This window comes from Macrobrachium rosenbergii, chromosome 7 (assembly GCF_040412425.1).
Source record: "Macrobrachium rosenbergii isolate ZJJX-2024 chromosome 7, ASM4041242v1, whole genome shotgun sequence".
Lineage (NCBI taxonomy): Eukaryota > Metazoa > Arthropoda > Malacostraca > Decapoda > Palaemonidae > Macrobrachium > Macrobrachium rosenbergii.
In genome coordinates, this window is record NC_089747.1 from 5,093,878 (window position 1) to 5,117,606 (window position 23,729).

Consider the following 23,729-nt stretch of genomic DNA (forward strand, 5'->3'; position numbering starts at 1 on the left):
ATTCTCCTCTGTCTTTATGTCCTCAGGCTTGTGTGCACAATTTTAACGTGCTGAGTAAGGCTGCTTTTGCACTTTTTTTTTGCTCTTATCTTTATTATACCAACAATTTTATCAACAACTGAACATGATACCAAACAAGGGAATATGTAAACCTCGGTGGACTTATGGATTTCAACCCTAGCTCAAGGTTGGTCACCTTTGAGACCTTTGAAAATCAATGCAGTGGAACCTAACAGTCAGCAAAAAAGATGGAACTATTTACAGTAATAAACTTCATATACTGCAACCTGGTTAAAAAGGCAGGAATAGGGGCAGTTTAGCAGTGAGTGAATGACAGTCTGGAATTGAATACTAACAGATGGATGGATGTGGTGAGGAGGGATATGGGTTAGGTAGGACTGCTAGGAATAGAAATAGATGGAGAAAGTTATGGTGAGCAATATAGACAAGAGTCTACTTCACACTGCACTTAAGATGAGGGTTCAGTGTCAGACTGAGTATCCTCCACTAGTCCTGAAAGCTCTTACCAGACATCTGCCATTATCAGGCACCCCAAGCCCCTTACATATCCTGTACCTATAATGTAGTAGATTTACAGTAAGCTACTGGATCCATCTGTGCCTAATATCAACATTACCTTAATAGGATTAAATAAATGTAAGATGTTTCAGACTACCTATCAAGTAACATTACTACAATGCCTGCTCAACCCAGGTACAAGCCGAGTATTATTCATGCAAAAATTATAAATAAAAGTACCAGCTGCATGCCTTTTCAATGTTATTCCTCAAAATAAAAAGATTTAAGCACGTAGATGGCACTCATGAGTACTTTCACTTCAGCTATTGCCACTGTCACATCAACTGCTCCCAGACTTTACTGCAACAAAATCTTGTAAGTTATCATTACCAGGTAGAATATATTTAAGGTTTTGAAAAACAATGCTGCGTCAAATAAACATATATTTATCTGGATTACATCATAAAAGAAAGAATACATTTACAGATCTGCATTTCAAGACAACCCTTTCCCTGAAATTTTACTGAAAGCTTTTATGGCATAAATAAACAGAAAAACCGAAACAAGTGGAAGCACAGCTGCCATTCAATTTAAATGGCTAAGGCCTCAACAAAATATAGAGGAGAAGGAATCATAGCACTGTACAACTTTCTCTAAAAGCCTGCATTTGGCAAAAATGAAATTCAAGTGCCCAATTATCAATGAAAAACAAAACTATTTACATTTCTATTATACATAAAAAAAGTACGTGAGTGATTTCTCTTTCGATGTCATACGTCAACTAAGCATAATCAACTAGTACTGGACATATTTCTCAAAAATTAATACTATACATACATGGCTACCTATGTTCTGTCAGCCATGAAAAAAAGGCATATTGAAAGTTCTGAAAAATAACAATTTCTTCATGGAATTAATATTTCTCAATCGAAGTACTGTACTATACAGCCATAAATAAAATTAAAATATTCAAAAATACAGGTTACAGAATATATCAATAACATCTCAAAAATGTCACATTTTTTATAGCGTAGTCGCTGTTTCGTCCTCAAGGAGTTACCTTCCATGGTAACTCCTTGCGGACTCAACAGCGACTACCAAAAATAGGTTTTCCCTACATCAAAACCTCTTTTTTACCTTGAATGAATGCATGCTAGTTCACAAAAATTACAGATCATTTTCCTCCAACTTTATGGAATTACTTGACCTCACCGAATATTAACTTGTTTCCAATACCAACTAATAGTATTTCAAAACTTGTATCACTGATAGGTAAGTTTTAATATATATCCTAGACATCTTCAACATCATCTTCAGTCTTCAAAACACTCGTACAATCACCTCCAATGTTATTGATGACAGTCTGAATTTCCTCAGCTACAAAATTTGAGTATTCAGCTAACATTTCTGAATTCAACTCCTTTGATGTGATGGCTGTGAAACTGTTGGTCTTTTCATCGTGACTCTCACGATGGGTATTCAGTAAGGCCCCACTTGGGAACTTTTCTTGACAAATGTCACTCTCATTATCTTTAGCTTTAGAGGCCTTTTCCTTCTGCTCTCTCACTTTCTTTTCATCCTCAGGCTTATGCGTGTGATGTTTATTATGCCACGTCAAGCCACTCTTCTGATAAAATCGCTTTCCACATACTTCACAAGCATAATTCTTTTCTCCAGTGTGTAACCGTATGTGATAGTTCAAGTGACTTTTTATATTGAACCCTTTGCCACACTCCCCACAAATATAATTTTTCTCGCCCGTGTGGGTTCTCGTGTGAACACGCAAGTGGCTTTTCTGTGAAAAGCGTTTGCCACACTCCTCACACGAAAATTTTCTTTCGCCTGTATGAAGAGTTGTATGAACAGAGAGATTACTTCTATTGCAAAATTTCTTACCACAATATTCACAGACAAATCGTTTTTCTACAGCATGAATGCTGGCATGTCTCCTAAGGTAATCTTTCTTGGCAAACTTTTTGTTACATTTATTACATATTAAATTTTCACTGATCTTAATAGTTTCAATTTTGTCATGATTTTTCACGTGGCGCCCAAGAGTAGTTTTATATCGATACTCTTTCCCACATATTTCACATGGAAATTTAGCTTCATGGGTTTTGATATGGGAAATGAGATTGCATTTATAAGCAAATTTCTTTTCACATATTCCACAAACAAAATTTTTTTCTCCAGTGTGGATTCTATGATGATCTTTCAGTGCACTTTTATAAGCAAACTTTTTCCCACAAGCACCGCAAACATAATTTTTCTCCCCAGTATGAACACGAAAATGAACAATTAAGTTATCCTTGCGCTGAAATTCCTTGCCACAAGTATTACATGTGTAAGCTTTTTCATTAACTTGATATTTTGGTTCAACAGGACTAATTTTACTCGAGGGTTTCCTCCCATCCTTGCAAGAGTTTTGCCAGGTAGAGAATGATTTTCCCTCTGCCAGAGGCTCGTCTTCTTCTCCATACGCTTTAGCATTCATCTCACTTTCTGAGTCACAACAGTCACAGCCAACCAATTTTCCTAATCCCAACCAAGACTTCTTTCCATGTGAGCTTTAACCTGAGGAAGGATAAACAAGCTTGTGATTTCTATGTACTTTTGCAAACTTTCATCTTTAACATTACACAACCAGTTTTACTAACAATAGAACATGACATAGCAGATACAAAACAAGGAAATGTAAACTGTATTTTCAGGCGTAGGTGGACTTCAAGATTAAACCCAAGCTCAAGATCTTTCAACTTCAAAATCTTTGAAAATCAATGCAGTTGAACCTAACATTGAAAGAGAAAAAGTTTGCACTTTTGGCATACAGTACTTATCTTTATTATACCATGTGGACACTGTAACATGGCTGAGACTACCTTTCAAGTAACATTACTACAAAACTTACTCAACCCAGGTACAAGCAATTAATCATGCAAAAATTATACACAAAAATGCCAACTGCATAGTGACTCAACATTATCCCTCAAAATGAAAAGATTAACATGCCTAGATGGCCCTCAAGAGTGCTTATACTTCAGCCAATGTCACATTAATTGTCCCCAGACTATACCCTAACAAAATCTTGTAAACATATTATTACCCGGTAGCATATAATAAAGGTTTTGAAAAACAGTGCTACATCTAACCAACATGTATTTATCTGGATTACATAATAAAAAAAAAAGGATCTGCACACAGACGTTAGTACAGATGTGCATTACAATCTAATGAACTGTTCCCTGGCGTAAGACTCCCCTGCCCCTGAAATTTTACTGTAAGCTTTTAATACACAAAAAAAACAAATAGAAAAACCAAGACAATTTGAAGCATAACTTCCATCAAATTTTTTTTTTTACTAAGGCTGTAACCAAAAATAGGGGAGAGGGAATCACAGCACTGTACAACTTCTTTGTCTGAAAGCCTGGATTTGGCAAAAATAAAAAAAAGTTGCCAATCATTACTGAAAAGCAAATACTCTATTTACATTCCTACAATATGCAGTACTGTATACAAAAAAGTACGTAAGTGATTTCTGTTTCTGTGTCATATTTCAACTAAGCATAATCTACTACTGTACTGGGCATGTTTCTCATTCAATACATACATGGCTACCTATGTCTTGTCAGCCATAAAAAAGGCACGTTGAAAGTTCTAAAAAATTACACTCTCTGTGGAATTAATATTTCCCAATCAAAGTACTGTAATATTTAATCATAAACAAAATTAAAATATTAAAAATTACAGGTTACAATACATATCAACAACATCTCAAAAATATGTCACAATGTACTTTCAATGAACGTATTGTAGTTCACAAAAATTACAGATTATTTTCCCCCAACTTTAGAATTACTGGACAATACTGAATATTAACTTGTGTTCAGCACCAACTAACAGTTTTTTAAAACATGTATTTATCAAGTTTCAATATATACAGTTTTTTAAAAGTTGTACATATCAAGTTTTAATATATATCTTGGACTTCTTCAATATTATCTTCAGTCTTCACAACACTGGTGCAATCACCTTCAATGTTACTGATGACTGTTTGAATTTCCTCAGCTACACAATTTGGATCTTCAACTGTCATTTCTGAATTCAACTTCTTTGATGTGATGGATGTGCAACTGTTGGTCTTTTCATCATGAATCTCACGATGGATATTCATTAAGGCCCCACTTGGGAACTTTTCTTGACAAATGTCACACTCATTATCTTTTGCTTTAGAGGCCTTCTCCTTCAGCTCTCTCACTTTCTTTTCATCCTCAGGCTTGTGAGTGTGATGTTTATTGTGCCATGTCAAGGCACTCTTCTGATAAAACCGCTTTCCACATACTTCACAAACAAAATTCTTTTCTCCAGTGTGTAACCGTATGTGATAGTTCAAATGACTTTTTATATTGAACCCTCTGCCACACTCCCCACAAACAAAATTTCTCTCGCCTGTATGAGTTCTTGCGTGAACACGCAAGTGGCTTTTCTGTGAAAAGCGCTTGCCACACTCCTCACATGAAAATCTTCTTTCGCCAGTGTGAAGAGTTGTGTGGATAAGGAGATGGCCCCTCTGACGGAATTTTTTACCGCAATATTCACACACAAATCTTTTTTCTCCAATATGAACTTCAACATGGTTTCTAAGACCTACTCTGTCTTTAAATTTTTTACTGCATATATTACAAACAAATTTTCTGTCTGTTTTACTAGTTCGGGCTTTGGGGTGGGTTCGCGAGTGGTTCCTACTATCAATTACACTGAGAAACACTTCCCCACATACTCTACAAGGATATTTTCTCTCCTTTGGTTCATGGTTTTTGATATGGACATTGAGATTGCTTTTATGAGCAAATTTCTTTCCACATATTCCACAAGTATGATTTTTCTCTCCAGTGTGGACTTTATTATGACTGTTCAGTGCACCTGTGGTACGAAATTTGTTCCCACAAATATCACAAACATAATTTTTCTCCCCAGTATGAATTCGAAAATGAACGACTAAATTTATTTTCTGTGTGAATGTCTTGCCACAGGTATCACACATGTAAGGTTTTTCTTTAACACGATATTCTGGTTTAACAGGACTAATTTTACTTGAGGGTTTCCTCCCATCCCTGCAAGATTTTTGACAGGCAGGAAACGATTGTCTCTTTGCTTGGGGCTCCTCTTCTTCTCCGTACGCTTTACCATTCATCTCACTGGCTAAGTCACAACAGTCATAGCCAACCAACTTTCCTAATCAAAACCTGAGGAAGGACAAACAAGCTTGTGATTTCAGTGTACTTTTGCAAACTTTCATCTTCAATATTACACCACCAATTTCACTAACAATAGAATTTGACACAGCAAATGCCAAACAAGATAATGTAAAATGTATTTGGAGACCTAGATGCATCTCCAGATTAAACCAAAGCTCAAGGTTTGTCAGCTTCAAAATCTTTGAAAATCAATGCTGTGGAACCAAACATTATCGGAAAAAAGATGGCACTTCTTTTACATTAATCTACATTATACCAACAATTTTATCAACAACTGAACATGACACAACAGATACCAAAACGAGAGAAAATGTAATGTATTCAACGACCTAGATGGACTTACAGACTGAAACCTAGCTCAAGGTCTGTCAGCGTCAAAAACACTGACAATAAATGCAGTGGAACCTAAAATTGTCAGGGAAAGAAATATGGAACTGTTTATAGTAGTAAACTTCAAACTATAACCTGGCTAAAACAGGCAGGAATGGGGCAGTTTAGCAGTGTGTGAATAACAGGATCTGGAAGTGACTGCTAACAGTCAGGGTGAGCAGTAAAGACAAGGGTCCATTTCGCACTGCTTTTAGGATGAGGGTTACTAAAAATTAAATATTATCACCTTAGCCAGTGAAGTGGGTATTTGTCTACTTTTTACCTAGTGATGTGTAGGACACTCAAAATTCTTACTGTATCTGCACCCATGTGTCAATCTACCATAGATATAATGGGCCTCCAAGGTTACTGGAGTGGTTATTACCATAATTTTTTACCAAATATTTCTGTATGTTTCTGTATGTTATCAGCCCTTGCTAGTGCTAAAAAATGATAATTGTCTTTGACTACCTACTGGCTCATTTGAGAATTCGCCCTTGTTCGTGACTGGCATCCATCAAGCAAAATCCAACCAAATTTGACTGTTACCTCCTGCAACACTTATAACTATCTAGAGTAAAACTTATACCTAAAAAGCACAAGTACAGATGACCCAAAAATTCTTGCAAAATGACCTTTAAAATACATTGCTCATGTCTTGCCGATTCTTCTGAGGGGAACATCATTATTGATGAATAGTCTGAGAGTGTTGGAAGTGCTTGACCCTGAATTCTGTGCATACATTAGCTTACTTTTCTAGGACTAACATTAGACAATAGGTGGCCTTCTCCTTAAGTATACTAGAGCAAGAATAGTAGAAACTGTAGCTAAAAACTTTCCAAGTAGGATTATGAATAATGCATAAAAATGTGCATTACCACTTAAAATACTGGCCTGACAATGAAAAAGGATGAAAAGGAGTGATACATGTTATGTACTGTATATGTTAACTTTTAAATAATGAAGGAATAAAATAGTGCTACAGTTTACTCTGACTGGGTGTATAGCCTAAGTATAAGTATACCAGTTCAATTGTGCACGCAATTTTCACTTTTGCCTGTGTCTATAGAAGTTTCATTTGTTATTTTTTGTTTTTACCAAGATGATTATGGGAAACATGCTTTAATATATGGGAAACAATTTGGAAATGTGTTCAGAAGGGATGAGGAACAGAATAGATGACACTCTTTTAATAGATGAAAGAATCTTTCAGTAGACAAAATAAACCTGTAATCAGAGCTAAAACAATTCACAAATAGGTCAGGAAAGCAGTAGCTATGGAAGCAGCAAGAGGAAACCCTGTAGGGAGGCCACAAAATCCTGGAGAAAGGACATAGATGAAGACCTAAACCTCATGGGAGTTCAGACAGAAACAGGACATAGCAGAGAAGAATGGAGAGAACCCATATCACATCTGACTCCATTAAAGAAGTTGACATAAATCTTTTTATGATGATGGTAATGATGTGGTGGGCAATACTACTACTAGCCAAGGGTAGGATATTCATTTGATAATTAGAAAATGCTACTGAGGTCTCACATTTTACTGGATACTACTTGTTAGCTGACCCAGTTCAGAAGTTTACGAGGTTTAACATCAGATACAGTTTTCAGGTCTAGCATACTACAGTATAGGTGTTCCGGCACTGAACTTCATAAATAATTCTTCTCTGATACCAGTCAGCTAAAACGTGGTCAAAATACGAAAAGCAAAACATACCAGAGAGAGAGAGAGATATTCTTCTCTATTCCTTACATTCTGTAGTACATACGCAATAATTCTGTTTATGGTTTTTCTTTCTGGTCTTTAAACAGAAGCCACCTATTATTTTTAAGTTGTTCCTCCCAATGGGCACTGTGTATGTAGGTTTTAAACAATATTCAACAACAGTTGCATTTACTTTACATTATTTTAGGCATTACAGGTATAAGTTATCTAGAGAGGTTTTGAAGTGTGCCCCGTGTACAAGATACTGTATTATACCATTTGAAATAAGTTACTGGAATCTATGCAGTTTTGACTTTTATGTGCAATCTTGGAACCCCCATTCCTCCCACCCAACCCCACCCTGCATAAGTCACGGACCAGCTATCCTTTACTACTGTTTTACTTAAGGTTCATGCGTCTCCTTATCTCTCTTCGAAGTATGAGTTGTCCAAGGATGAGAGACAATGTTGTCACTGAACAAATGGATAACTGTGAGGATGATCTAAAATTGAGAGCAGTTACAGCCGAGACCGTCGACAGATGATTTCGTGAGTCAATATTTCATAAGTTGTATTTTAACAGAGATCTTTCACATTCACAATCGATCTCCAATTCTCTCTTCCTGCCAAAAGCAACCAGATTTGCTGAACAGCAGCACCAATATGCAGTATATGTGTCTCGCTGTCAAATTTCTCAGTTCCAGAGGTCCTTTATTCCTCATACAGTTGCACTGGGGAACAGTCTCCGTCGATAGATGATTTCGTGAGTCAATATTTCATAAGTTGTATTTTAACAGAGATCTTTCACATCTACAATCGATCTCCAATTCTCTTTCCTGCCAAAAGCAACCAGATTTGCTGAACAGCAGCACCAATATGCAGTATATGTGTCTCTGTCAAATTTCAGTTCCAGAGGTCCTTTCTCATTTCTGTGGGACAGTCTCCTGAGGGGATTTTGTGAAACAGAAACTTCAAAAGCTTAAGCAAAGATGCAATGCATTACTACCTAAAGCAGTTCTCTTTGTATTTTATAATTTACTGTCAGTTTTATCTGTTTATTTATTAACTTGTCAGTTCTTTTCTAATACCTGACCTCCTCTTTCTGTATTACTATTTCCTACTGTTACTACATTCAAATGAACATCATATTCTTTGGAGACTTGAACTTAAGTCAGTGCCACCTGTGGGCTTGTACCATATGAATAGGATTCACCTTCTGAATAATAATAATAATAATAATAATAATAATAATAGTAATAATAATAATAATAATAATAATACACACACACACAATAAGGTAGTAAAAAAATAACTCAAAAACAAAACCAATGGAAACCCTGACCATTAAATGATTAAAATCACTTCCCAGAGTCAACTACAACACTGCAACCAGGAGAGGAAAATTTTAAAGGATTCAAAGCAGATGCCATCAAATGAACTCAAGATATTCTTTCTTTACTCCTCTTCAACCTACATCCTAATCATAGCATAACCGTCGGGTTTCCAAGATCCAACAGATGTTATCTGTCTCTGCTTTCTTTCATGTGGAAATTCTAAGATGTGTGAGACTACCTATCAACATTATTTCAGTGTTGGTTCAACCTGGGCACATGAGGGCCATTGTTCATACAAAAACTACGCACAAAAATACCAACTGTATACTAACTCAATGTTAATCTCAAAGTAAAAAGCCTAACATACCGAGACTGCACTCAATACAGCTTACACTTGAGCTACCACCACTATGACAAACTTCCCTGGCTTTATCCCAACAAAAGCTTGTAAAAAATCACAACCATACTTGATAGCAGATATTTAAGGTTTTGAAAAACAATACTAAATCAGATAAGCATATATTTATCTAGATTTTACATCATAAATACAAAACAAATCCGGTCACTTACATAAACAGATCTGCTTTACAATTTAATTATGTGCCTAGCCCCAAGGCACCCCTTTCTGTAAAATTTTACTGAAAGCCTTTAATACATTAACAAAAGAAACAGAACGACAAAAAGAAATGGAGGCCCAACATCCATCTAATTTCAGTGGCAGAAGCCATAATATGAAAAATTATGGGGAAAACATAGTACTGTACTGGGCAACTTCGTCTAAACACCTAGATTTGGCAAAATATGTAATTCAAAGATCCCAGTCATCACAGAAAAACATAATTATTTACATTGCTAACATATATACGTGCATACACATACAAAAGAGTACTAAAGTGATTGCTGTCTCTATGTCATATGTCAAGTAGGAATACAGTAATTCACTGCATGTTCCTCAAAATTTAATAAATACATGGCAGAATATGTCTTATCATCCATAAACAAGGCATACTGAAAGTTCTGAAAAATTCCAGTCTCATGGAATTAATATTTCTCAAGCAAATAACTGAACCATATAACCTTGAACAAAATTAAAATATCAATAAGTAGAGGTTACCAGTACGTATCAAGATTAACATCATCTCAAACTGCCATTTACCTTGGATGAATGCATGCTAGTTCACAAAAACTAGAGATTATTTTCCTCCAACTTTATGGAATTACCTGACCTAAGTGAATTTTAACTTATTCAACACCAACAGTTTTTTAAATTTTAATCAATAGTAGATAAACTTTAATATAAATCCTGGACTTCTTCAAGAATAGGTTCAGCCTTCACAACACTGGTGCAATCACCTTCAAAGTTACTGATGACAGTTTGAATTTCCTCAACTACAGAATTTAGGTCATCAACTGACAATTTAGATTTCAACTCCTTTGATGTGAAACTGTTGGTCTTTTCAGTATGAAGCTCACGATGGGCATTCAGCAACACTGCACTTGGAAACTTTTCTTGACAAATGTCACACTCACTAACTTTTGCTTTAGAGGCCTTCTCCTTCTGTTCTCTCACTTTCTTTTCGTCCTCGGGCTTGTGCGTGTGATGTTTGTTGTGCCAAGTTAAAGCACTCTTCTGATAAAACTGCTTTCCACATACTTCACACATGTAATTTTTTTCTCCAGTGTGTAACCTTATGTGATAGTTCAAGTGGCTTTTTATATTGAACCTTTTGCCACACTCACCACAAACAAAATTTTTCTCACCAGTGTGGGTTCTTGCATGAACACGCAAGTGACTTTTCTGTGAAAAGCGCTTGCCACACTCCTCACACGAGAATCTTCTTTCACCAGTGTGGAGAGTTGTGTGAGTGAGGAGATGGTTCTTGAGACGAAATTTCTTACCACAATATTCACACACAAACTGTTTTTCTCCAATATGAATTCCAACATGGCTTCTAAGACCTCCTCTGGTTTTAAATTTTTTATTGCACACATTACATAAGAAACTTCCATCCGCTGCGAGTTTATAGTGAGTTCGCATGTGGCTCTTACGATCGCCTCGAATGAGAAACACCTCCCCACATATACTACAAGGGTAGCTTCTTTCCTTAGGTTCATGGGTTCTGATATGGGCGGTGAGATTCCATTTATGGGCAAATTTCCTTTCACATATTCCACAAGTATAATTTTTCTCCCCAGTGTGGATCCTATTGTGAATTTTCACTGCACTTTTATAGGCAAACTTTCTCCCACAAACACCGCAAGCATAATTCTTCTCTCCAGTGTGAATTCGAAAATGAACAACTAAATTTCCCTTCTGTCTGAATGCCTTGCCACAGGTATCACATGCAAAAGGTTTTTCACCATCATGACATTCTGATTTAACAGGACTAATTCTACGTGAGGGTTTCCTCCCACGTCTACGAGATTTCCGACAGGTAGAAAGCGGTTTTTCCTTTACCTCAGGCTTCTGCTCTTCGCTACACTCTTTAGCATTCATCTCTCTTTCTGAGTGACGACAGTCAAGGCCAACCAAAGTTTCTAATCATAACCAAGACTTCCTCCCATGTGAGCTTTAACCTGAGGAAAGATAAACAAGCTTGTGATTTCATTGTATTTTTGAATCTTTCATTTTACACTGATTATTCCACCAATTTCAATAACAATGCTGAAGATGAAAAACCAATTGCCAAACTGAGGAGAACTGTATATTCTAAGATCAAGGTTGACATCCCAAATTAAAATCTACTTAATATGCGAAAACCAATCCAGTAGAATCCTGCATTACCAGATTTGTTAGAGAACATACACTGTACTACATACAGGATGGACAGACACCTGACAAGCCCTCCACTGACCATCATCATACCCAGGAGTTTTCTACTTTCTGCAATACACCTTCTTGGTCTCATCACATCATTTGCTAATGCTAGATGTCCACACTGTGGTTATTATACAATGAATATATAATTTTGCTTAAAAATATCTTTGCATCTTGAAAGTAATTAGCACGGCATACCTGTGTTCTCTGCCATTCTGCTGCTAATACATGGATCCTCGTTATCCATAATATCCTGCCTGACTCGAATCATTTGACTGCTCATAGCTATTTGACGAGCTTATTACCTGCCAGCTTACTTGAGAATGTGGCAATGTACCTGATTGACATTCCCGGTGTAAAATTTAACATTGTGATTAATACCACAAGCTACCAGTATTTCAACTTTAGTAGCAGATTTCCCATGTTTAAAAGGTACAAGTAAAGATAGCCCAATTTTCTTGCTGTGACCATGTGAGTATAATTCTGGTCTGATACCTACTATTTTCACAAAGACATTTCCCTTGCCAGAATATGAAGCTCTTGAACGATTCTTCTGTAGGAACACAATCCAAGATGAACAGTCTGGAACATTTGGTTGGCTGTTTACGATCTTTCTTTTCTATTGATGGCACAAGCCTAAGGCTGTCACCAGAAAACTGGTGACCTCATCTTGTGGAGGTTTCCCAAGTGGGAATAGTAGAAAATGTTGCTTAAACATTTCCCAGTCTTCATTGCATACCAAATTGCTTACCCACTTATAAAACTGACTTCACACTCAATATAAAAGTGTGTGATGCTGTCTAGATGTTTTTCTGTTTCATTTTAAAAACAATTAAGGAATAAAGGAGCTACATTTCTTCACTGACTGGGTGTATAGAATGAAAACATAAGAAGTTTGTAGTCCAGCTATGCTGTCCTGTACTCTTAAATTTTTAATCCTGCTCAAACCCTTGGGAAAGAAGTTTATTTTCTTATCAAGGAGTTTTCGAGAAAAGATAACAGTACACATATGGATGGTTTTCTTCTCAATTATTTTGCAAAAGAAGTCTGCAACAAGACGATCACAGTACATGCAGACAACACCACAGCCTTGGTCTAAATAAGACATCAAGCCTAATGAATCAAATAACACTTAGATGCTCAGGAAGTGTTCAGTTTAGTTGGATACATGCTAACTGACCCTGTTCTGGCCTGATATTTAATCAAATTCAACTGCAATCTTTACTTTGCACTGCATTGGATGCAGTGCTGAAGTTGGAATAAGTATTTACAATATATTCTCACATTACAGGCACATGACTGTTTATATGTTTACAGTTTCTGGTACTAACAAATGTCCAATGAAACGTTTTAAGGCTTAGCCTAAGATAGGCAATCTGGCAGTGAACCCTGCTAATACTAATTCCTATACAACATCAAGGTCATAAAATAAAGTGAATTATGTGAAAAACAAATCATGTATTATTAAACTAATACTTCTCTAATGCTTCACCTAAAATTATAATTGCACAACAGAGGTAATGAATGATGTACTGTACAAGGTATTCATCAGAAGAATGCTAATTTTTTTGTTTTGAAATATATTAAGATACTTGAGTAACCTGCTTAATTATGAACCTTAATACAATAACAAGTCTCCAACCAATCACAGTATCATGCAAACTTATTAATTATATTATTCACAAGTAATCTTCTCAAGAACAATTACTCCAGTCAGTCACACGTCAACACGAATTATATACAGTAGATCACCATTACAATTCTTGCTATGCTTAGGCAGATACCGTAATGACCACAATGCCATCAAAAAGTACAAAATACAGTACATAAATGGAGAAAACACAAACACTAATGGTTCAGTTATTCATAATTATTATGTCAGCTTTCCCGTTCAGGGGTTAAGACGCAATATGAGTTTCCTCCATTCTCCTCTGCCTTGTGCAATCACTGCCCAAACTTCCATCTGGTCTAGGTCCTGGTCTGTTCCCTTTCTTAATACTTTCCTGGGCCTACCTGATTTGTCCAAAATAGAATAGAATATAGAATTTAAGCTCAAGGTCAAGTGCTGGGACCTATGAGGTCATTCAGTGCTGAAACTGAAAGGTGTAACAGGAGGAAAACCTCTCGGTTGCACTATGAATAAATTTTTCGGAGAGGATGGATAGCAAGATGGAAGAAAAAGATTATGAATGGAGGTACAGTAAAAGGAATGAAAGGGGTTGCAGCAAGGGGCCAAAGGGACACTGCAAATGATTCGTCCCACTACTTCCGTCCACTACATTTCTGACTGACGATTCTCATTTCTTCTCCCAACATGTCCAGTTCTTGAAAATATTTGACATCTCAGTCTACTTCCAGGTTGATGAACACCACACACTGCCACTTCAGTTGTAATACAATTACCCATTGACAATGGTTCTTAGCATTTTGCAGCATGGTAAATTTGTAAAAAAACGTGCTCCAAAATAATGTCATTTCACCTTTTTTGTTTGCACTTCTCATGGATTTTGTAATGAAAAAGGGTTGGGGATTGAAAAGATTTAGATTGGAGTAATGGCAGAAACTTGACAGACTTGTGAATAAGCAGATGATGCTGTTTTCATCAGCATACAGCCAAAAGATTCACAAAGCTTGGTTAAGAGAATCTTTAAAACAAAGAGATGGGACACAAAATCAATCGAAGAATAACAGAAGTAATGAGGAAGGTGCATGTACAAAGGGATTAAGTACACTACTGTATATACTAGTTCTATGAGACTGAGTCTTTGAAGTATTTATGAATAATGATATCCATTACAGGTTCTCTTGACTTGGCATTTAGCAAAAGCCTAAAGAGGCACATCAAATACAGTAGGTAGATAACAATGTAACAAATATCACAAAAAATCTAAACATTTACCTGAAATCAAAGCAAACTATTCCAGAGAAAATTCAGCAGCTTCTTCCTTCAACTTTATTATATTGCTTGAAAGCAAAGGTAACAAACTTTTTTCAACATGATTTACCTGTTCTTTAAAACAGGTATCAGTAGTAAATGCACTTCCAGCTATGATGTCTTGCACTATTTCAGGAGGGCTTTCTGTTTTCACAACGACAGTTTCAAGGTTTTCTTTTACAAGAGAACTACTAAGAGCTTCATTTTCTACCTCCTCAACACTGCTACTCAGAGCCTCAGTGTTCTCTGTTTTCACAGCAGCACTGCTATTAGTTTCACAGACATTAGTAAGATGAGGAGTATCATTAGTGACATTTTGAGCATCAAGAACGACAGGGCTTCCATCTCTCAGAGGCAATGCTGATTTCGATCTCTTTAAAGCACTAAATGCAGAAATACTGGTTTTTTCATGACCCCCACAATGTGCAATCAATAAGGTTTCATCATTTAACTCTTCCTTGCAAATATCACTCTCTTTCATTTCTGCCATACAGACTATTTTCCTGTCATCTACTTTTTTCTTATTTGGTTTCCTCTCTTCTGCTTCCATGTGCTTTTTGCGGTGCAATTTTAGATACCTTATATCATTAAATTGATGCCCACAAACATCACAAGTGTATTTTTGTCCAGTGTGTTTCCTTATGTGATCGTTCAAGTGGCTTTTAATAAAATATCTTTTCCCACACTCTCCACAAGCAAAATTCTTCTCACCAGTGTGAGACCTAGCATGAACACGCAAATGACTTTTTGTTGAAAACCGTTTGCCGCAATCATCGCATGCATGTTTTTTCTCACCGGTGTGTATTGTTGTGTGAGTGTTAAGGTGAGTCTTTTCACGAAACCTCTTGCCACAGTATTCACAAACAAATCTCTTTTCTCCCGTATGAATACCAGCATGGTTCCTAAGTGATGATTTCAAAGTAAATTTCTTGTTGCATATATCGCAAAAGAAACCTCCATCCGCATAGTGCGTCGCAGATTTCAAATATGTCTTTAATTTTTCTGAAACACTTCCATGTCTTGCATGAACTCGCCTGTGGGTGGCGAGACTGGCCCTGAGGGAAAACACCTCCCCACAATCACTACATGTAAGATCACTGCTTTCAATGTCATGAATTTTAATGTGTGCAGTTAAAGTCCTCTTATAAGCAAATTTTCTTTCACATAATCCACATTCATAATTTTTCTCTCCGGAGTGAATTCTGTTGTGGAATTTCAGTGTATGCTTTTGAGCAAACCTTTTCCCACATACACCGCAAACGTAATCTTTCTCTCCTCTATGAACCTTGAAATGAACAACTAAATTTTCTTGACCGAATCTTTTGGTCACACAGGCATCACACGAGGTGATTTTTTTCTAACCCACGACGTTTTCTTTTAACAAGGCTAATTTGACGTGGGGGTTTCCTCCCACACTCGGGGCATGAAAAGGCTTTGTTCTCTATTTGGCCATTGCCAGGTGGTAGTGAACATTCTTTATGCCCATTCAAACATGTTGAACAGGAAAATGAGCTTTCCTGAGTCTGGGGTTGCTCTGCTTCTCCAAAAACTCTGTCATTCATCGTTATAACTGTCCTTTCTAGTGAGTTTTAACCTGAGGAAGGATAAACAAGCATGTGACTTCACTGGATTTTTACAAATCTGTAACTAACAGTTTACTTTTCATCCATATCATTAAAAATACTGAACACTGTACACAAATGGAAAACCAATGGGCAGTGTACAGTACACTTTTATAACCTAGTTGGGCATCCAGCTCAGAAAAGACCTTCCCACCTCAAATTAATGATTATAATAGAGATCAATAATAAATTTAAAATAACGCCTAGCACCAATAAAAATTCATCAATACTGGCCTACTAATATTAATGTTGCAAATTATTTTCATAATAATTTCCATTTTTCCTGAATATACAAACCTGATGTCCTTTAGTGCATTGATATACCTTTAGCAAAAATTGGTATGGTCATTAAAAATTGATAACTCATTATCAAGTGGTAGACAAATGATGACTTTAAGCAACAAGAAGGAATGCAGGGTTGATCAGAGCTAGGATTTTTTTAAAAGGTTTCAGGTTCGTATATCTAGGATAAATGCAAATTATTGTAATAATTTACAATTTGACCCTACAAGAATACATCAAAAGCCTTAACTTTTACATTGGTTATCGTCGCTCAGCTGGGAACGGAACTCCCACCGTTAACCGGGGACTGCTTGTACTGTCATGAAATTAGCTGCATAATTCACCACCACAAAAAGAGTGGAAAATTACCAAAGCATTCCTAAAGGAAATTTTTGATAAAGCAAATTTTCCTTTAAAAGAAAGAATGTAAAATGCTACTCTCAGACTGCAACTTCCTTGCTGAACATTCTCATCTCATGTTTATCACTCTAACCTTAGCATAATTTTGAGCCATTTTTTAAAAAGTCTAGTACTGTAGTCTACCGGCTTTCATCGCTACAAACCAGACAGACTATAATCCTAACGTAATTAAGATACAGCTTTCCACCTAAATAATGAACGAAAAAATCTATGTGACAGCACTGCGGAATATCAATATAAATTGCTACAATTTCCCCAAACATGCAACTTCCTGCACAACTGGGTAAGACATGCAACTTCCCTGCACAACCGGGTAAGCCTTATCTCGTTTGTTTTAATATAAAGCACAGTGCTTTCCCTTACGTCCCCCCACCCCTATCACAAACATTAAGTGACTAATTCCAGGCTCTTAAGGAAATAATATTTCTGAGTTAAATTACAGCATGACCAACAATAAAAGTTGCTAGGGAAAACAAAAAGTATAAAATAAGAAAGTGTTAATGTACAAATTTGAAAAAATCTAACCATTTACCTGGAACGAATGAGCTACTCCACATAAAAATCAGTAACTTCTTCCTCCAACTTGACACAATTTCTTGAACCAAATGATAATGAACCGTTGTTTAAATGTCCTTTAAAATCTTCATCACTAGTGAATGAATTTTCATTAACAATATTTTGCAGTTTTTCAGGATTTTCTGTTTTCACTACACAACTACTATGAGCTTTAGAATTAAGAGGAAGTATATTACTGATGGCATTCTGAATTTCTTGAACTACAGAATTTATGTCTTTCGTAGACATTTCTGAATTTAATTCCTTTAATGGATCGGAAGCCAAAATGTTAGTCTGTTCATGATCACCTAAATGTTTAAGCAATAAGCCTTCATCACTAAACTTTCCCTGGCAAATGTAACACTCTTTCATTTCTGACTTGCAAACCTTTATCCTGCTGCTACGCTCTTTCTCCTCCTCACTTGTGTGCTTATGATTTTTATGATGTAAAGTCTGAGCACTTTTCTCAGTAAATTTCTCCCCACAAACTTCACAAACAAGGTTCTTATCTTTAGTATGGATCCTTATGTGATCGTTCAGGTGACTTTTAATGCTAAATCTCTTCCCACACTCGCCACAGGCAAAGTTCCTCTCACCAGTGTGAGTTCTGGCATGAACCCGCAAGTGGCTCTTTTTTGAAAACCTTTTGCCGCAGTCCCCACACTCAAACCTCCTTTCACCAGTGTGAATGGTTGTGTGAACGGTGAGCTGATTCTTTCCGAGAAATTTTTTACCACAGTATTCACACATGTACGACTTTTCGCCAATGTGAACCTTGGCGTGGTTTCTCAGATAAGCCCTCTTGGAGAACTCCTTACAGCATATATTACACACCAAACTTACTGCAGTTCCTTTCTCATGGGTTCGCTTATGTGACAAGAGATTGACTCTGCGAGAAAAATAACGTCCACATTCATCGCAAAATAATCTTTTAGCTTCATGGGTTGTGACGTGGGTCTTCACTTGGCTCTTAAAAGCAAATTTTCTGTCACATATTTCACACGAAAAATTCTTCTCTCCAGTGTGGACTTTATAGTGCCCCTTCAGTGTCTTCTTATGAGCAAACTTCTTCCCACATATGCTGCAAACATAATCTCTCTCTCCGGTATGAATCCGGAAATGAACAATTAAGTTATCCTTACGTTTGAATGCCTTCCCACAGGTATCACAAGCATAGGGTTTGACAGAATCAGGATATTCTGCATTAACAAGGCTAATTTTACACTTGGGTTTCCTCCCACACTCGTGACATGAAACTGGTTTATTTTCTGTTTGGGCGTTGCCTGATGGTAGCAAACTTTCTTTGAAAGCATTCTGACATGCAAGACATGAAGGTGACTTTTCCTTCGTCTGAGGCTGTTGCTCTTCTCCAAAAACCTTGTTACTCATCTCACTATCACAGCCTTCTGAGTGACGACAGTCATGGCCAAGCAAATATCCAAACCAATATCGCGAGTTCCTCTCATGTGAGCCTTAACCTGAGGGGGGATAAACAAGGACACTTTGTGATTTCATTTTTAAATAGTATCTAATATTTAGCTGCAAATATTATGCAAACAATCTGTGACTTCTTTTTCGAGTGTTTTTCAAATGACATTACTCTTTCTTTTTCCTTATTCCCTCAATTATATGCTATATTCCTTAGACTGCTAAAATGACCCTTTTTGTTAACAAAAGTAACTTGATTTCATCACGATCGGGAGAATTTTCCAACAAAAAGCCCATATAATCTATATGCTTCTGTAATCACTTACTACACTCACTTCTTTCCTGCTAGCTGTGTTAATGGGGGTCAAGTCTTCTGTATGTGGAAAAGGACATTCAAGGTAACTCTTGTCTAGAGCATCAGCTATTAAAGGGTCTGCTGCCTCAACTTGAGAATCACCACCACCTCATCCCTGGCTTTCTTTACAAAGGATTTTTTAAACATTTCTTCACTGTGTCTGACTCTAAACAAGTGGAGTCAGTTTGCTTTTAAACTGGGACTTAGCTAGGACACTCATCTATTTCTCACTTGAATGATCACATCTCCCAGTGAAAGTGCCTTTTAGAATTAATACTTGGTTCTTGATGACAGCCACGGATTGATGTTGAAAGGGAACATGACCTCTGATTCTATAGCTGATGACCATCAGCTGATCCTAACAGCCCGTTCTGCCTCCTTTCTCAAGATCATGCTCTTCTTCAGGCATTTTTATCCTACACCCATAAGTTGGCTACTACAGTACTAAGTTTCAGCAGATGATTTTTAACTCAAGATGAGGCAAGGGAGTGGTCCACAGTTGACTTGTGAAGTCCAAAGCAAAAGTAAAAAATAGTGCTTTTAAGGGTTGTCAGATTTGATCATGAACTCCCTTATCTGGAAACAATACCCCTCCACTCTTGTCACAGTTGGGCACGCAATTTCACGGTGAATTGATGACCTTCATACATTCATTCAAAGGGGTCACTGCTTTTCTACAGTCAACTGTCCACAGTGCTGGATGAGTTTGTACTGCATACTCTCTCAGGATGGTGATGGTGATATTGGTGTTAATGAGCTGTCAGGAAATAGGATTTTTTTTTGTTTTGTTTCATCATACCTCACAGAGAAGCATTATTCCTTCCCTTTCCACCTGGCATCAATGATATCGAATCAGTATAAGACTTCACTGTTACTCATCTATGGAGAAGGTGGTAATATCAGACACTGAGATGAGTTATGACTCCCTCCAGTCAGGTTTGTCCACACCTTGGAATCTCTCTTCTCTAAGAGGAGTCAGACCACCCATCATTTAAGAGAACCATGTAACTGCATATGGTCATCAAAACACATAAGTATAATAGTTTTGCCCAACAATAAACAAGACTGTAATTTTTGCTCAGGTGCAATCCTCTATCTGTAATCCCCTTACTGCAACATTTTGGTGTACTTCATAGTACACCAAAATGTTCCACCAGAGTACCAACATTAGGTAAAAAATGGCCACAAGAACAAGAAATGTTTTAGTTTCAAATGGTCAAAATAATAAGACATTTGGCAAACCACCAACACTTTTTTTGACAAATTGGTTAATGACCTACGATCCTTTACAAGCTAACATTTCTACGTGAGAAACACATTGTGTACAGTATACTTAAAATGAAGCTATCATATGCTTCCTTGCTCATTCAGCCTTGTGTACAATGACAACAGCCTCCAGAATAGATTTCATTAACAGCAAGATGGCAATTGTAGGAAAGATTATGGGGAAAACTGTATAATATGTTACAAGTAATATTAAGGTAACAGAAACTATGATTGTTATCAGTAGCACTCAAGTGTGCTGTACAGAACAAAAGTAACTGCATTACATAATACATTAAGAAATACACTGTAAGAGTATAATCTCCTAGAACTGAGGAACTATTTGATCTGTGCAGATGTGACATTCAACAGAAGACATTATTAAGATAAAGAATTTATGAGGGCATAGTACTGCAGGCCACTGGCCTGATAATTACCAATGATTAAGGAATTATAAGGCTAAGAGAAATTTACAATTGCTAACTGACAATGATATCTCCCCACTATAAATGTATAAAGTTTAATCTCAAGCAACCCTACTTCTGAACCCACCATAATTTGTATGTCAAGAAAAACTTCATGAATTTCTAACATATATTTTATCAAAACAATAATTCTGAAAGCTCAGTTTCTGACCACTGCTTCCTTAGTTCAACATAAGTCCATGTATGAGGGGGAAAGTAATACGACAGTGAATATGTTTTGGAATAGCTAGTTTATTTGTGATGATCATTTGTTGGGAGATCAAAGGTAAACAATACCAAACAATGTAAAATAATGGCCACAAGCCCTTTGACATAAGGGAAGCAAGAGGAGTACGGTGAGTGAACATTGGCTAAAAATGAAAGGCTACAGGGTGTGAACCCTTCAAGAACTGGTATGGAATTATGAATTGTTTCTAAGGAAGCTCCAGAAGATGAATCATATTTGAAAAGTGACAAATGTGTGATGAGCATGTTTCACTGCTAGCAGTTTACTCTTGACCCAATATGATGAATGCATCCTTTTGAATGAAGTTTGGTATGCATAAAAACTCTACAAATGTTACACCAAACGTAAAAATACTTAACTAGTAGAATCATTGTCATGTACAATAATCATATTTATTAGATGACACCTCAGACTACTACTAAACCCATCCAGTTTAACTGTCATTTATAGAGTTTTGATTCTGAATTGCATCAAACAAAGATGGCTCAAAGATATGTTATAAATAAAAAAATCATGTCACTTCTATACTCAAGTAATAACAATATAACACCTCCAATTAACAGAGACTTAAATAATTTACATATATGTAATTAGTAAGCGCATCCAAGTCATACTGTATATGAATAATCTTCTTACCAATAAGTCACTTAATTTACCTCACAAAGAACAAGTCAGTATTTGGTAAACACTAGAATTCTTATATATAATACTGTAGTTTAAGTACTGTAAATGGTAGAATAGTATCTGGCAGTAAAACAAGGGACATTTTATAGGACAAAAGTTTATTAATAATTCACTCTTACATGTGAAGTACGGCAACATGATGGTATAAATTTGGTGCTTACAGATACATGTGCAGCACACAATCTATAACTTAACTGTGTCACTGCTTAATTACAATCCACATTGTAAGCCTTTTCTTCCATTATTGTCTGGAGATAACATTATTGGCACACAGTATTGTAATTTAAACTTATGACACCCAAGTGACATTCCTATCAAGCTACAATAGTTATTCCACTACATAATAAATTACCCGGTACTTTTGTGCATTGGTTAAAGATGATAACATTTGATATGTTAAATTACCCAGTACTCATGTGCACTGGTTAAGGATGATGACATTTGATAAGTTAAACTGTTAGGAGAGTTACCCTTCATGATCGAGGATACAATTAGTCTAGTTCATAGAACGTCTGATACAATAGAATGTCTGACAGAGTATCATTAATCACAGCTGGAGGCCTAAGTGGTTTTGGCTATGGTTTTATCAGGTTATCCTATACGGCAGCTTAACCAGTCAACATTTAATTGGGTCTTGGTTAATTGTCTTGGTCTAAGGGTTAAACAAACCTATGCTTAGCCCAGTTGCTGAGTTGCTAATAACAGCTACTCTAAGTTCAAGCTTATAACGCATCACTGGTAGTGAAGTGCACATGAACAACAATGCTGTTGCATGTAGGGTGAACTAAAATTCTGATTTTGTGGTCAGTTCTGGTAGCTGAGACAATTTCAATGATTTCATCATTCATTTTTTTCATATGTGCTTTGTTAACCATCACAAACATCCCTCTACATCTAACAATAATGGGGAGACCAGTGGAAAATATATGGATACATTCTAACCTAACAGCCCCTTATCTAATTAGGCTGATGTATCCTAGCCTACGTGTAGTTCCCCATTAATGATAGACATATGGTGATGTAAAGGGTTAATCAAATACTAGCAACAGAAATATCATAATTCCTCAAAATCACACAAACTAATAAAAACTATATTCTTAATTCCACTAATTCCAAAAGGGCATATTTGCTGTCATTTAGTATTGGCTACCCTGTGCAAACCATGTACTACGCTCAAAATAGGATATTCTTTCCTAAACTCAGATTCTCCACTGTGTAGACACTTCACCAGATTGTTGTCATCGGTTAAGATGAAGTGCCCTATATAAGCTATAACAGGTTAGGTTAGGATGTACCCTTATAAAACTGCTGTTCTTTTCAATGTACTCTTGTAAAATTGCTGTTCTTTGCAATGTACCCTTGTAAAATTGCTGTTCTTTGCAATGTACCCCTGTAAAATTGCTGTTCTTTGCAACAGCAACAACTATCAAAATCATTTTATCACACAAAACCTTCAGTAGTCATTCCTTGTT

General features: G+C 36.4%; 1 protein-coding gene across 19 annotated transcripts in view; it reads right to left on the reverse strand.

The window, feature by feature from the left end:
• Positions 1–23,729, reverse strand: part of LOC136840052 (zinc finger protein OZF-like) — a 52,067-nt gene that overhangs the window by 23,539 nt on the left and 4,799 nt on the right. For 4 of the 19 annotated variants that reach the window (XM_067106374.1, XM_067106380.1, XM_067106378.1 and 1 more), the window contains exon 2: positions 945–5,762. The exons of 8 other annotated variants lie outside the window; for them this stretch is intronic. In XM_067106374.1, coding sequence (XP_066962475.1) covers positions 4,487–5,710 — 1,224 coding nt within the window. In that variant the 5' untranslated portion in view covers positions 5,711–5,762 and the 3' untranslated portion in view covers positions 945–4,486. Of the gene's footprint in view, positions 1–944; positions 5,763–9,687; positions 11,762–14,901; positions 16,532–17,793; positions 19,295–23,729 lie in introns of those variants that run through there. 7 more of the 19 variants (XM_067106382.1, XM_067106381.1, XM_067106376.1 and 4 more) reach the window with 5 other exon arrangements.